Below are 12,654 nucleotides of genomic sequence, written 5' to 3'. Positions count from 1 at the left end.
GCATCAAATTCCATTACAGATGGTTGTGAGCCACCATGTGGTTGCTGGGATTTGAACTCAGGACCTCTGGAAGAGCAGCCAGTGCTCTTAACCTCTGAGCCATCTCTCCAGTGCAAGAAACATTTTAAAATCCTATCTTTTATATGTCTGGTTTTTAGGACAGGAATTACACAAAAATATTATTCCAATTTAAAAAAAAATCTTTAGAATTGTTTTTCTGTTTGCCCATATCATGTGTTGTTGCCCAGAATGGCTTTAACCCTGAGTTATCTGCTTTAAGCCAACTTTCTGTTACTGATGTTACAGATATTTTTAACCATACATCATAACTTACAAGCCAATATTTTATAACCAAGACATGTACAACATAGTAAACTCCTACATTTAAGACCAGTCAGAAATAAAGATTTAGTGTCCGCATTTAAAACAGACAAAAATTAGTTCAAGGGAGGAGCATCTTGCTACCTGTTGAATCGAACTCTCACGGGCGCAGACATTTTGTAGCAGAACTAGGCATCAGCTTTCTTAACAGAGAAGCCGAGAAGTTGCTGATGTCCCTTTAAGAGCAGCTTGCAAGGACCAAGCAGCTCCTGGCTTGCTGCCAGCTTATCCAGGCGGGAGGCAGGGCTCCAAGGGCAGTACCAGTTTATCAGCTTTCCTTGTCTCAGTCAGGCGCTTTTTTCCCCCTAAAAATCCTTGAAATGAGTTAAAACTAACTCAGGGAGTGAACGGCCAGCAGATGACCTTTTAACTATTTTTTCCCCCCACCGAAGGGACCCAGACCCAGAACCAGACGTTCCCCTAGTGGGAACCAGAGAGGAAGCAGGACATGTCCTGGGCTCCTCTGACCCTATGAGCTTTTGCTGCACCCAGCCCTCCTCTTTTGGGTCTCCAAGTCTAGACCAAATGACAACTAAGAACAGTCCAAGAAAAAGAACTGTGTAGGTACCGGAAACTTGGCTCCGCATGGAGGGAATCAGCTTGGTGGTATTCACTAGTAACAACTGCGAAGCACTTGAGGGTAAGAGGCATTCCCAGCCAATGTACCAAATGGTGGGAGTTCAGGAATCGCCACACAAACCATACAAACACCTATCTCAGTTAACCAAAAATGGGTTATTGAAGGCACACCTCGAGACTATCAGGACCACCAAAAAAAAAAAAAAAAAAAACAAAAACAAAAAACAAAAACAAAAAAAACCTCAGGAGCAAAATTGTGGTACCAGTCTGTTCTTAGGGCGGGCTTTTTTATAGGGAAATCCAAGTTCAGAAGGCAAGGGTGGAGGCAATACTACAAAGGCAATACTGACCTTTAAGCTGATTGGTCCTGAGTGAGGTAAGGGGTGGGGGGGGGGTGCGGATGGTGAAGGAGAGTTTCGGAACACTGAGATTCACAGCATAAGTAATACAGCCACAGTGTTATGACCTTTTAGGCAAAAAATTGAGCGTTAGCTATGGGTAATAACTTCTGGGAAGTAGAGCCTGAGAACCTGAACTGAATTTTACCTTATGAACAACATGGAGACTGGATACAAAATGGCTGCCATTATGCTAAAAGGAGCCGATCTGAACAATGGCTGGAACTTGACTCCTTTATTCAATTCCATATACAACTTTCTGTTGTTGATGATTTCCTTTACTGCTTCTGATCCTCCTGCCTCTACCTCCTGGGTATTGGGATGGCAGACTGTATTACGTATCCAGCTTGCTTGTTTTCTCTCTGTGTTTAGCAGTGTTTGAAATGGATTCATCTACTAGATGCCTGCTCTACACATGCGCAATTCAGAAGTTAGAGATCTGAATAGAGACTGTATCTAAGTCTATAGCGTGCCTTCTCCGGGCCCTCTTACCCCAAACTCCTCCAACATACACACACTGTATTTCCAGCTGCTACTCCAAGAACTCAAAGTATTCCAAGATTTGTCTTCTGGCTTTCCCTTTTCTTCCTTTTCTCTCTGACTTCCTATCAAATCCCAAGTTTTCCTCCAAGTGTTAGCCATACCGATAATGCTGTTTGGGACTCACTATCCGTACAAACACCACAGAACTAGAGGTTACTAATCCTCTAGTTCCTGTCTTTTTCTCAGTTATAAACTCTTCCTCTAGTTTGGGCCTGCCGTTGACTCCTTTCCATTGTCTTCAGTTGGCAAAATAATCGGCTTTCTCAAGAGCCTAAAACTATGATTTATTCAACCAAAACTTTCTTTGGCACCTTTTTCCAAAGTTGACTGAATAATTCTTTTAGGTTTTGCATTTTAAAATACAAGCCAGGCATAGTGGCATGTGCCTTTAATTCCAGCACTTGGGAGGCAGATCTCTGAGTTTGAGGCCAGCCTGGTCTACGGAGTGATTTCCAGGACAGTCAGGGCTACACAGAGAAATCCTGTCTAGAGATGAAAAAACAAAAAAAGTAAAATAAAATCCAGTGCTGGGTATTGAACCTATGTCCCGGTAAAAGCTTTCTACCAATAGAGCTATATCCCCTGCCTCAAATTTTGCATTTTCAAGTACACATGCCAACCCATACCAGTAACTACTATTGTGCTGTATATAAATAAGCCCTTTCTTTGATAGGAAAAAAAAATCCAAACAACTCTTGCTTGTTTTGGCAGGGTCTTCAAAATGATTTATTTTTAGATTTTGAACTTATGTGTAGGGGTATGTGTGTGTGTGTGTGTGTCTGCATATGGGAATATTCATGAGACTGCAGGTGTCTTCAGAAACTAGAGGTGTCAGATCCCCTGGAGCTGGAGTTACAGTTAGAAGCTGCCTTAGGTGGATGCTGGAAAACATCCAGTAAGTGGTCTTATCCATGGAGCCTTCTCTCCAACTCCTTGTTTTAAGGACAGGATTTTACTCCATAGCCCAGAATAGCCTGGAACTCACTATGTAGCCCAGGCTTGCTCAAACTTAAAATGATTCTCCTGCTTCAGTCTCTTAAATGCTGGGAATTTGATGGTTCAGATTTCTTTTACCATGTGATACGGTACCAATATACTTATTATTATTGTTGTTGTTGAAGTACTGGATCTTGAACCCAGGGCCTCACAGATACTAGGTAAATGCTCTACCACTGCGCTACACTTATTAATTTCTTAATTGAAAAATTTCCAGGAAATTGCTCAGTCTTTGATAATGGGCCTTTGTATTCTTCAGTGTGAAAAGTAGTTTGGAACTGGAGAGAGGATCTGTGGTTAAGAGCACTGACTGTTCTTCCATAGGAGCCAGGTTCAATTATATACATCAAATGGCAGCTCACAACTGTCTGTAACTCCAGTTCCAAGAGATCTGAAAACCTCACAGACATACATGCAAACAAAACACCAATGTACATTTAAAAGACATAGTAAAGATTCAAGGTCCGGAGCATGCCTGTAAATCCCAGCACCGAGGAAGAGAATTCAGGAGGATCAGGAGTTCAAGGACAGCTGGGTCCACCTGGGCTCAGAAAAGTAATTCAAGATATATTTAAGTTTATCTATATTTAAACATTTTATATACAGCTAACAAAGACTTTCTGTGGCTAGAGTCAATTTTCCTGTTTGCTTCTTTGCACCGTGTAATTAGCTGCACAGAGCATGTTGTACTTATGAAATAACATGAGAACCATTCAAGATTTTTTTCTTCCTGATCCATAAAATATCCCTGCTATTATCCAGGTTCCATTCCCAGCACCCACATAGCAGCTCACAACCATCTGTAACTCCAATTTCAGGGGATCCAATGCCCTTCTGCCCTCCGTGGGCCCTGCATACACATGAGCACAGACATACAGGCAAACGCCAATATAAACAAAAATAAAAATAAATGCTTAAATAAGCAAATAGTTGGTATTGGACTTGGTAACAGACTTACAGAGAGAAAAATAGAAAAATCTCCTCCAATTATTTATATTTATATTACCCTCCACTACCAATTTCACTAAAAAGATGGCTGCTGAATTAATAAACGTTTACTTTATGTATATGCATACACTGTTGCTGTCTTCAGACACACCAGAAGAGGGCATCGGATGCTCATTACAGATGGTTGTGAGCCACTATGTGGTTGCTGGGAATTGAAGTCAGGACCTCTGTAAGAGCAGTCAGTGCTCTTAGCCGCCGAGCCATCTCTACGGCCTCATTGTGCAATTAAAAAAAAAAAAAGTGTTTGACCATTGTAGACAAGTTGCTCAACACTCTAAGAGAATACATATGGCTCTTACAGGCTCCGGAATTCCGGGAACGACATTTTCAAATCATTGATAAACTACTAACTCTTTAACAAAACCTTAGGAAGAAGCAGGGGAAATCACTTTTAACATTTTTACTCTCCGTAGAAAAAAAAACCCACAAAAACAAAAACAAAAACCCTCTCTTCCTCTGGGTTTCTTCCCGCGGGACAGTTCAAACACAGGGGCGGGAGATGGCGGACTCCAGATTTCCACCAATTGCAGGAGGCGCCTTCGCCGAAGGTTCTCGCCCAGAGATGTATCACGGGCTGGCCAATGAGGGCGCCTCTATTTCAGTGGCGGAGACGGATGGAAGAAGAAGAGAAGCTATTGGTCGCCATCCGTGGAGGCTGGCCAATAGGAGCTCGCTGAGCCGCTTGTGGAGCCGGGCGCCTGAGGGTCCCGAAGAGTTGCTCGGCACCGGTGCGCGGTAGACTATGCGCGGTAACGATGGCCGAAGGCGCGCCCTGGGCGTCCGACTTGGTCCCCGAAGGTGAGGCTGCCCCCGGCTTGTCCTCCGGCCTGGGGACTCTGGAGGCGGGTTGTCTTCCCTTGGTCTGTGCCTAGTCGCGGGGCCCAGAACTCGGAGGTCTCCTCCGGTCGGGGCTGAGGACCTCGATCTTCTTCCTTCCGTCCCAAGGAATAAGGGGGGTCGGGAGGAGCTGAAGCGGGGTTCGGCGTGCGCCGATTGCAAACCCTTTTCGGGGTAGTTTTCCAGGAGCTCCCCGCGCGGGTCGAGCCCCAGGGACTCATTGACCCGTGTTGCCCGCTGTTTACCACCACCACCACCACAGCAGCGGAACTGCGACCTAAGTATTTTCATCTTCCTCTTCCTGAGGTGAGACAGGCTGGGACAAACAGGTTAGGAGATTTCCTTTGGTTCTGCAGCTACTAACAGGGAGAGTCTGGATATGAACCCAGGTCGGACTGGATCCCCGCGGACTCCCGCCTTCCGTGTTTATGGGAAGCCGTCCTCCCGCCTTCCGTGTTTACGTAAACCAAAGCTCAGCAAGGGGGCAGATGTAAAGTTCGCGTTTTTTTGTTTTTTTTTTTTTGTTTGTTTTTTGTTTTTTGTTTTTTTTGAGGGCGGCTGACTTTTTGTGGCCATCGGACTAGCGTTTGTGGTCTTTGTTTTTGTGGTTGAGGAACTGACTTAATTGTAAACTTTGAATAGCATCCAGTGAGAAGCAGTGTTCAGAGTGGACAGTTGTGTGCCCCTGGAGTGCGTCTAGATGCAACTTAGGCATGTTTGTTTGTGACAGTCTCCCTCTGGAACCCGCGTTGCTCTCAAGTTTGAGGCAGTCCTGTCTCTCTAATGATGGGATTGAGAAACTATGCAATGGCAGGCCTTTTAAAAAAAGCTAATTCTTGTGAGGATATCGTTAAACTTTAGAGCCATATTAGAAGCATCATCGGTTTACATGTTTTTGAGTAGTGAAGAACTTAATTTTTAAAGCCTATCACATTTTTTTGCATAAAAATTGAAAATTGATGGGTTCTTTTCTAGCTTTAGTAGTGAACAACTCCTGGTAGGTATTTGATTGTAGCTTTGGTTTATCATTGAGACTTTTTTTTCCCCTTGTGTTTTTTGGAAGTAGAGGATACAATCAGTATTATTTAGCACCAGCTATGAAAATCCGTGCCTGTGTGGACTTAGCTGCTTTTACCTTCCCGTTGAAATCAGAACTGCTTGCTCTCTAGAGATGCCATGGGAGGAAGTTTTATTTTAGAATGCTGAATCGTGCTAAAAATTAGAATAAAAAAATATACTGGATTTATTACTCAAGTCTAATGAATCTTAGACTTTTTTTTTTTACTTAATTAAATTTATTTCTTAAAACAAGGTCTTGCTAAATAGCTCAAGCTGTTTGGAAGCCTTTTTTTGTAGTTCAGGCTAGGGCAGTTCCACATTGTCCTGCCTCTGCCTTCATCCTCTAGGATTACAGTCTGTCATCAACTGATGCAGTTGCATATGTGCAGGGATAAACCCAAATGCCTTGTGTATGCCCGGCTGGTACTAAGCTGCAACCCCCAGCCTCACTTTCGGTTTTCCTCACATTTAAATTTTACCTTACAAATGCAAACACGTCAGCTTGTGAGAGTGTCTTCTGTGGCGGCCACATGCTCAGTGTGTGCAGGGCCCTGCATTCAGTCCCCCAGCGCCACATTATTAGAAAAGGGCGTGTCTGTCTTTTGTCACATTTGATGCTATTTAATATTACCTGTTACATACAGTGCTATATTTGGTTTTGGTAAATGTCTGTATCAGGTAGAGACACTATTGCTAGGTTTCTGGGAGATTACTTTTGGATCCAACAATTTAGCCTCATTATTTTGGCCTTTTTATTTTAGAACCATGATTATAGGAAAATGATTGTAAATGGTTTGGTTTGGTTTGGTTTTAGTCTTACTCTTTAGCCCAAACTTGCCCATAACTTACTATGTAGCCCAGGCTGGCCCTGAATTCCACGATTCAGAGTTGATTGCCAAAACATTTACTAACAAGATTTTTTTTAACCCTTGTTTTGCTAATAAAAGATCTTAAACAGAAATTCTGAAAGACTTGTATTAAAACCTATTTTACTAATATGTTTTACAATTCCTGTATCCCCAGTGATGGCTCATGAAGCAATGGACTGTGATCTTCAGGTACCATTAGATGGTACTATAGAACAAGCTACCCCAGCTGAAGTTGTCGGCCATGGAGCACCCCTTCCCCAGCCTGCTCCTGCTGAAGTGGTCAGCAGCCAAGGCGGACTGCTCACTCTACAGCCTGCCCTTGCCGAAGTGGTCAGCAGCCAAGGCGGACTGCCCACTCTGCAGCCTGTGCCACCGGCCTCCATTGATTTGACGGAGGAATTACAGCCCTCAGAAGAAAATATGGAGATTGTCCATCCCGGAACTTCAGACGAGCAAAGGCAGGGATCTGTTGCTAACCATACCGCTGGGGCTACCGAATCAGTTTCAATGAACAACTTCATCAGTGGGCTGCAGAGGCTTCATAACATGCTGGAGTTGCTGAGGCCTCCTCCTTCAGACCACGGTGTGGGACCAATCAGAACCAGGAGAAGAACAGGACCCATTCTGAGGGCAAGAGCTGGAGGGTCTCAGAGGCCAAACAACGCCAGGTAAGATATGTTAAGTGATTGATGCCACGGAGTCTCGACTCTCAATCCTGGTCACGCCGCCCCCCCCAGCCCCCCCAGTGCCACCAAAGTTAACGTTTCAGAATATCCATGTCCTGGTAGTTCAGATAAAAGTAGTGCTTGTCCTGTTTACTTCATTTAGTATCTGAGATGGGTTTCAGTGGTGCGCTTTGAAAACCGAGGCAGGTCGATGGTTAGCCTCTTTTATTTTTCAATGAAAATGTTTACAAATACATATGAGGTGTGTGCATACCTGTGTGTGCACGGGTGCTGAGGCAGGGTCTCAGTTGAACTGAGACCATACGGGATCTCTTGTCTGTCTGCCTGAGTTACAAGCGGCCCTCCTGTGTTTACACTTGTTCCAGGAGTCTGGACTCTGGTCCCTTGTTTGGATAGCAAGTGATTTACTCCCCTGAGCCGACATCCATTGCCCCAGCCAAGATGTACTCTCCTCTATGACGATTTTTTCTTTTTTAAATGCTGGGCATGGTGGTGCACGCCTTTAATCCTAGCACTTGGCAAGCAGATCTCTGTGAGTTTGAAGCTAGCGTGGTCTACATCAATCCTGTCTCAAAAAATAAAGATAAAAATTGTAAATTGAATCATGGAGTGGTGGGTCATAGAATAAATATTGTGCAATGTTGAAACAATGTGGATTCTGGAACAAGATAAATATGGTACTAAAACATTTTTCCCTGATAAGTGTTTAAGCAAATTTGACACCAAGTTCGTGTAACTGGATTTTCCCAGGACTGGTTGCTTCAGACATCTGAACTATTATTTTTTGTTCTTTTGTTTTGTTGTTGTTGTTTTACAAGTACTTGTGTGTAACATCAGCCATGGCATGGAATTAAAGGTTAGAAGACAGTTTGCTGGAGTTGGTTCTATCCTACCATATGAGAGTCCCCAGCCGAACTCAAGTGATTGGCTTGGCTCTGTCATCTCACCAGTATTGGGCAGAGTTTTTTGGCTGGTTGGCTTTGGTGATTTTTCTTTTCCCCAATGAGATAAAAATCTTGCTATATAGCTGGGGCTGGCCTGGTAATGCCCTCTTGTTTCCACTTCCTGAGTTCTAAAATTATAAGTGTATAAGCCACCGTGCTGGCTTCTGAATTTTCTGAAATTTAGACGATTTCTCACAATAGTGTTTACTGTTGACTCACCTGTTAGGCACCGTGAGGCCAGAATAAGCAGAAGGTCAAAGTAGGGAAAATTAGTGAGCTGTTCTTTACAACAGAACCTTCAGCAAAATATTCTAACTCTAGTGTGTGAATCTGAATTTTACCCTAGAGATATCGATGGGCAGGAGAGACCCGGTACCACAGAACTCACAAAGATTAGGACTGCAGTTGGCAAACAAAAGCCAAAGGGGTTTGTTTGGTTTTTTTGTTTTGTTTTTTAAGATTTATTTATTTTATATATGTGAGTACCCTGTCTTCCAGAAGAGGGCATCAGATCTCATTACAGATGGTTGTGAGCCACCATGCTGGGATTTGAACTCAGGACCTCTAGAAGAGCAGATAGTGCTCTTAACCACTGAGCCACCTCTCCAGTCCCGAAGGTGTTTTTTAATTCGAGAAGATGGTGGGCTTGAGAGATGGCTCCCCACTTCAGACCACTCACTCTTGCAGACAACTGGGGTTTAATTCCTAGTACTCACATGATACATAACAGCCATCTTTAACCTCAGTTCCAAAGATCTGAAGACCCTCTTCTGGCCTTTGTACTACATTCTGGTGGAACACAGATAAACATGCAGGCCAAATGCCAAATTTTTTTTTTTTTAATTTAGGGGTCAGACAGGTGTGGTGCATTCTTTTAATTCTAGCACTTGGGAGGTGGAGTCAGGAGGATTGATGTGAGTTGGAGGTCAGTCTGGTCTACATAATGAGGATACCTTGTCTTAAAACAAAATAAGCAGAAGAACTAAGCTTGGTTAAGAACAGGTAAAAGGGGATTTATTTGGTTTTAAGAAACTCCTAGCGAAGGAGCTTAGCCAAGTGGTAGAATTTGCCAGATATGTACTGTTTTGGATTTGATTCCCATCAACAATGAATTAGGAATGGTGGTGCACACCGTTGATGCTACCTCTTGGAAAGTAGATCAGGAAGGTCAGAAATTCAAGGTCATCCTTGGCTACATAGCAAGTTGGGAACTAATTAGGGCTCCTTAAGACCAGGCCTATTAAAAGAAAAAACGTAGAAAAAACAAAACAAGACAAAACTGGATATAGTGATTCTTGCTTTTAATACCAGCACTTGGGAGGCAGAGGCTGGTGGACCTCTGAGTTTAAGGCTAGCCTACTTGGGGCTCTTTAGTGAGACCCAATTTTTTAAAAGAAAAGGGGATGGAAGGACACATTTTCTTATGAGATTCCTTAGGGTTGGAGCCAGAGATCCAACTCAGGACCTCTGGACCTTATGCATGCTAGCACTTTTACCAGAGATATCAGATATGCCGGGCTGTGGTGTCACATCCCACCCAGCACTTTGGAGGCAGAGCCTGAAGGATCCTTCTGTGAGTTCAAGGCCAGTTTATTGAGTTCCTGCGGCAGCCAGAGCTACACAAACAAGACAAAAAAAAAAAAAAAAAAAAAAAAAAAAAAGGAATAGGACTATGGGAAAATTTCTCCTTGGAGTAGTAGTAAGGGAGTCAGTAAAGTCTGAGTCAAGTTTTCATAACTGAGAATTAGCCAAATGCCTGTAGTGATCTAGGGTGTGACTAGTAAAGAACAGCAAGTGGTTCTTGGTGAGTTTTGTGGTGTTCTCTGTTCTTGATCTTTGTGCAGGCTCATGGTTTCCTTGAAAACAGACTGTTGGACAGCCATGTGGAGGCTCAGTACTGTTGAAAGGCCTGTTCTGAGAGATTTCTCTCTATAGGATCTGTTTGGTGGTTGATTTTCTAGAAGATCCTATAATTGAATGGATAAAGAAGTATATTTAACCAGTATTTGCCTAATCTGGTATTTTTCTTTTCTTTAAAAGAAAAAAAATATATATGTATTTTTTTTTTTTAAATTGTGTGTCTGTGCGGTGGTCTGTGGGGAGGTTTGTGAGTTGTGTGCATGAGAGTTCGGGTACCCAAGGAAGCCAGAGTCATTAGATCCCCTAGAACTAGTTATAGATGATTGTGAGCCTCCATGTGGTGGCAGGGAACTGAGCCCTGCTTCTCTGGTCTGAAAGACCAATTAAGTACTCTTAGCCACTAAGCCATCTCCCTAGCCCAGTTATATTTGTTTCTAAGTGCACAACTGTTTACCTGTGAGTGTGTATTTATACCACATGTATGCCCAGTGCCCCTCAAAGTCAGGAGAAGCATCATATCTCCTAAACTGGAGTTACAGATAGTTGTGAGCTGCCGTGTGGGTGCTGGGAGCCAAACCAGGTCCTCTGAAAGTACAACAGCTATTACCTGTTGAGCCGTCTCTCCAGCCCTATAATTCACTCAGCTCTCAGTGGGAGCATTTAACGGCCTGGAAATAGACTGAGGTAACCAGGAATTCCTTTGACACGATCAACGATTGCTCTTGCGTGGGCAGTCCATCATGCCATAATTCTTTTGTCTTTGTTCACATGCAGGTTGAGAACACCAGTACATGCCTACTTTCAGGTAAGCCGGTCTCAGCCTTACCCGGCAGCCACTGCTCCCGATTCCGAGACTAGGAACCCACCGTTGAGTTCTGATCCAGACAGTGACAGCTCTGCAGAGAATGAAGAGGTTGCTGCCCAGGCAGAAGAACCTGAAGCTGATGCCCCAGGTCTGTTCTTCATCCAGACTCGTAGTAACAAGACTAAAACCTGTAAGGCATAAATAAGCTTTACTGGCTATGGTGATGCTAAAAGACTTGGATCTGACTCCTAGTTTTTTGTGATTTGTATTCTAACCACCGTAATGGCACATGGCATTCCCTTTGATCGGCCTGAGATAGTCACCAACAACCATGCTAATGAAGCCAGTTGTTGAATGAAAGACTCCTTTAGCAATGGCCAGACCGAAAATAGGCTCCCATCTCCAAAATATATCTCGATGCCAAAGTTCAGAGGTACATCATTTTAAAAGTCAAGAAAACATGATTACATCAGTGTTAGAAGGAGTTGGAATAAATAAATTTGTAATATCTGTTTTACAAACTTAGTGTTTTCTAAACACAGCACAATGGTTACTAATGTATGCTTCCTCTAGTTGGTTTAGTTTTATGGTTTAGCCTGCACAAACATTTAATTATTTCAGTTAATACATCTGGACCCTGGTCGGGATAACGGACAGTCCAAAAAGTGTTGCCAAAGGTGGAAGTGTGGCTAAGAGGCTGAAAAAAGACTGGGCAGACACAAAATAGGCAGAACCAGATAGCATTGCCTTAGTCACTTTGGTGCATTTGAGAGAGTACGTTGTATTTTTTAAAGTTTTGTGTGCCGATATTATTGGCACAGATGTCTATAATGCATCTATAATACAAACAATCATTTGGAGGGGTTGTGAATGCAGGGTCAGCATGGGCTATATGATGAGACTGTTTCAAAAGAAAAAAGTGATAAATTCCATCTGAGTTGTAGACTTTCTAGTCTTAGTATAGTGTTGTATTATGTAAATGAATTTTATTAAGCAGTTGGTGCTAAACTGCTAGAGACCCCTAAAGTACATGTCCTGATTAAATTTAAAACCCACTGATACACAGATTGTGTTCTTTCAGTATCTTTTTACTTTAGAAAATATTTTTAGATATAAAAATTTTTTTATTTTATGTTTATGAATATTTTGCCTGTACATACGTATATGTGCCGTGTACATGCCTGTGACCAAGGAGGTCAGAAGAGGGCATTGGCTTCTCTGGAAAGAGTTAAATAGATGGTTGTAGGTCACCACATGGCCCCTGGAAACTGAAACCCTGGTCCTCTGTGAGCAGCATGTACTCTTAACCGTGGAGTCATCTCTCCAGATCCTGATTTTGTTTTTAAGTAGAAAAAAAAAATCTGGCTGGCACGAATAAGAGAGACATCACCATTTTATGACGGCAACTAGAATTATATATTTAGGCTGAGCATAGTGCTGCTTGCCTTTAATCCTAGCCCTTTGGAGATAGAAGTAAGCAGATACATTTTGCAAGATCATAAGTTGCTTCTAAAATTTAGGATTAAAGCATACCTGTAATCTCAGTACTTGGGATACCGAGGCAGATAGTCTCTGACTTCAAGGGCTTTCCTGGTCTACAGAATGAATACCAGGACAGCAAGGTCCATAGTGAGGCCCTGTCTTGAAACAAAACAAAACAGGGAGTATCTCATCAGATACAGGCTTTTT

At 42.9% G+C, this 12,654-nt stretch overlaps 1 protein-coding gene across 1 annotated transcript in view; it reads left to right on the top strand.

Annotated features, from left to right (window-relative positions):
• Nucleotides 1–4,601: 4,601 nt before the first annotated feature.
• Nucleotides 4,602–12,654, top strand: part of RFWD3 (ring finger and WD repeat domain 3) — a 30,628-nt gene continuing 22,575 nt past the window's right edge. The window contains exons 1-3 of the mRNA XM_080937376.1: nucleotides 4,602–4,703; nucleotides 6,825–7,338; nucleotides 10,935–11,113. Coding sequence (XP_080793502.1) covers nucleotides 4,661–4,703; nucleotides 6,825–7,338; nucleotides 10,935–11,113 — 736 coding nt within the window. The 5' untranslated portion in view covers nucleotides 4,602–4,660. The remainder of the gene's footprint in view (nucleotides 4,704–6,824; nucleotides 7,339–10,934; nucleotides 11,114–12,654) is intronic.

Source organism: Micromys minutus, assembly GCF_963924665.1.
Source record: "Micromys minutus genome assembly, chromosome: 24".
Lineage (NCBI taxonomy): Eukaryota > Metazoa > Chordata > Mammalia > Rodentia > Muridae > Micromys > Micromys minutus.
This window is presented reverse-complemented; position numbering and strand designations above follow the sequence as displayed.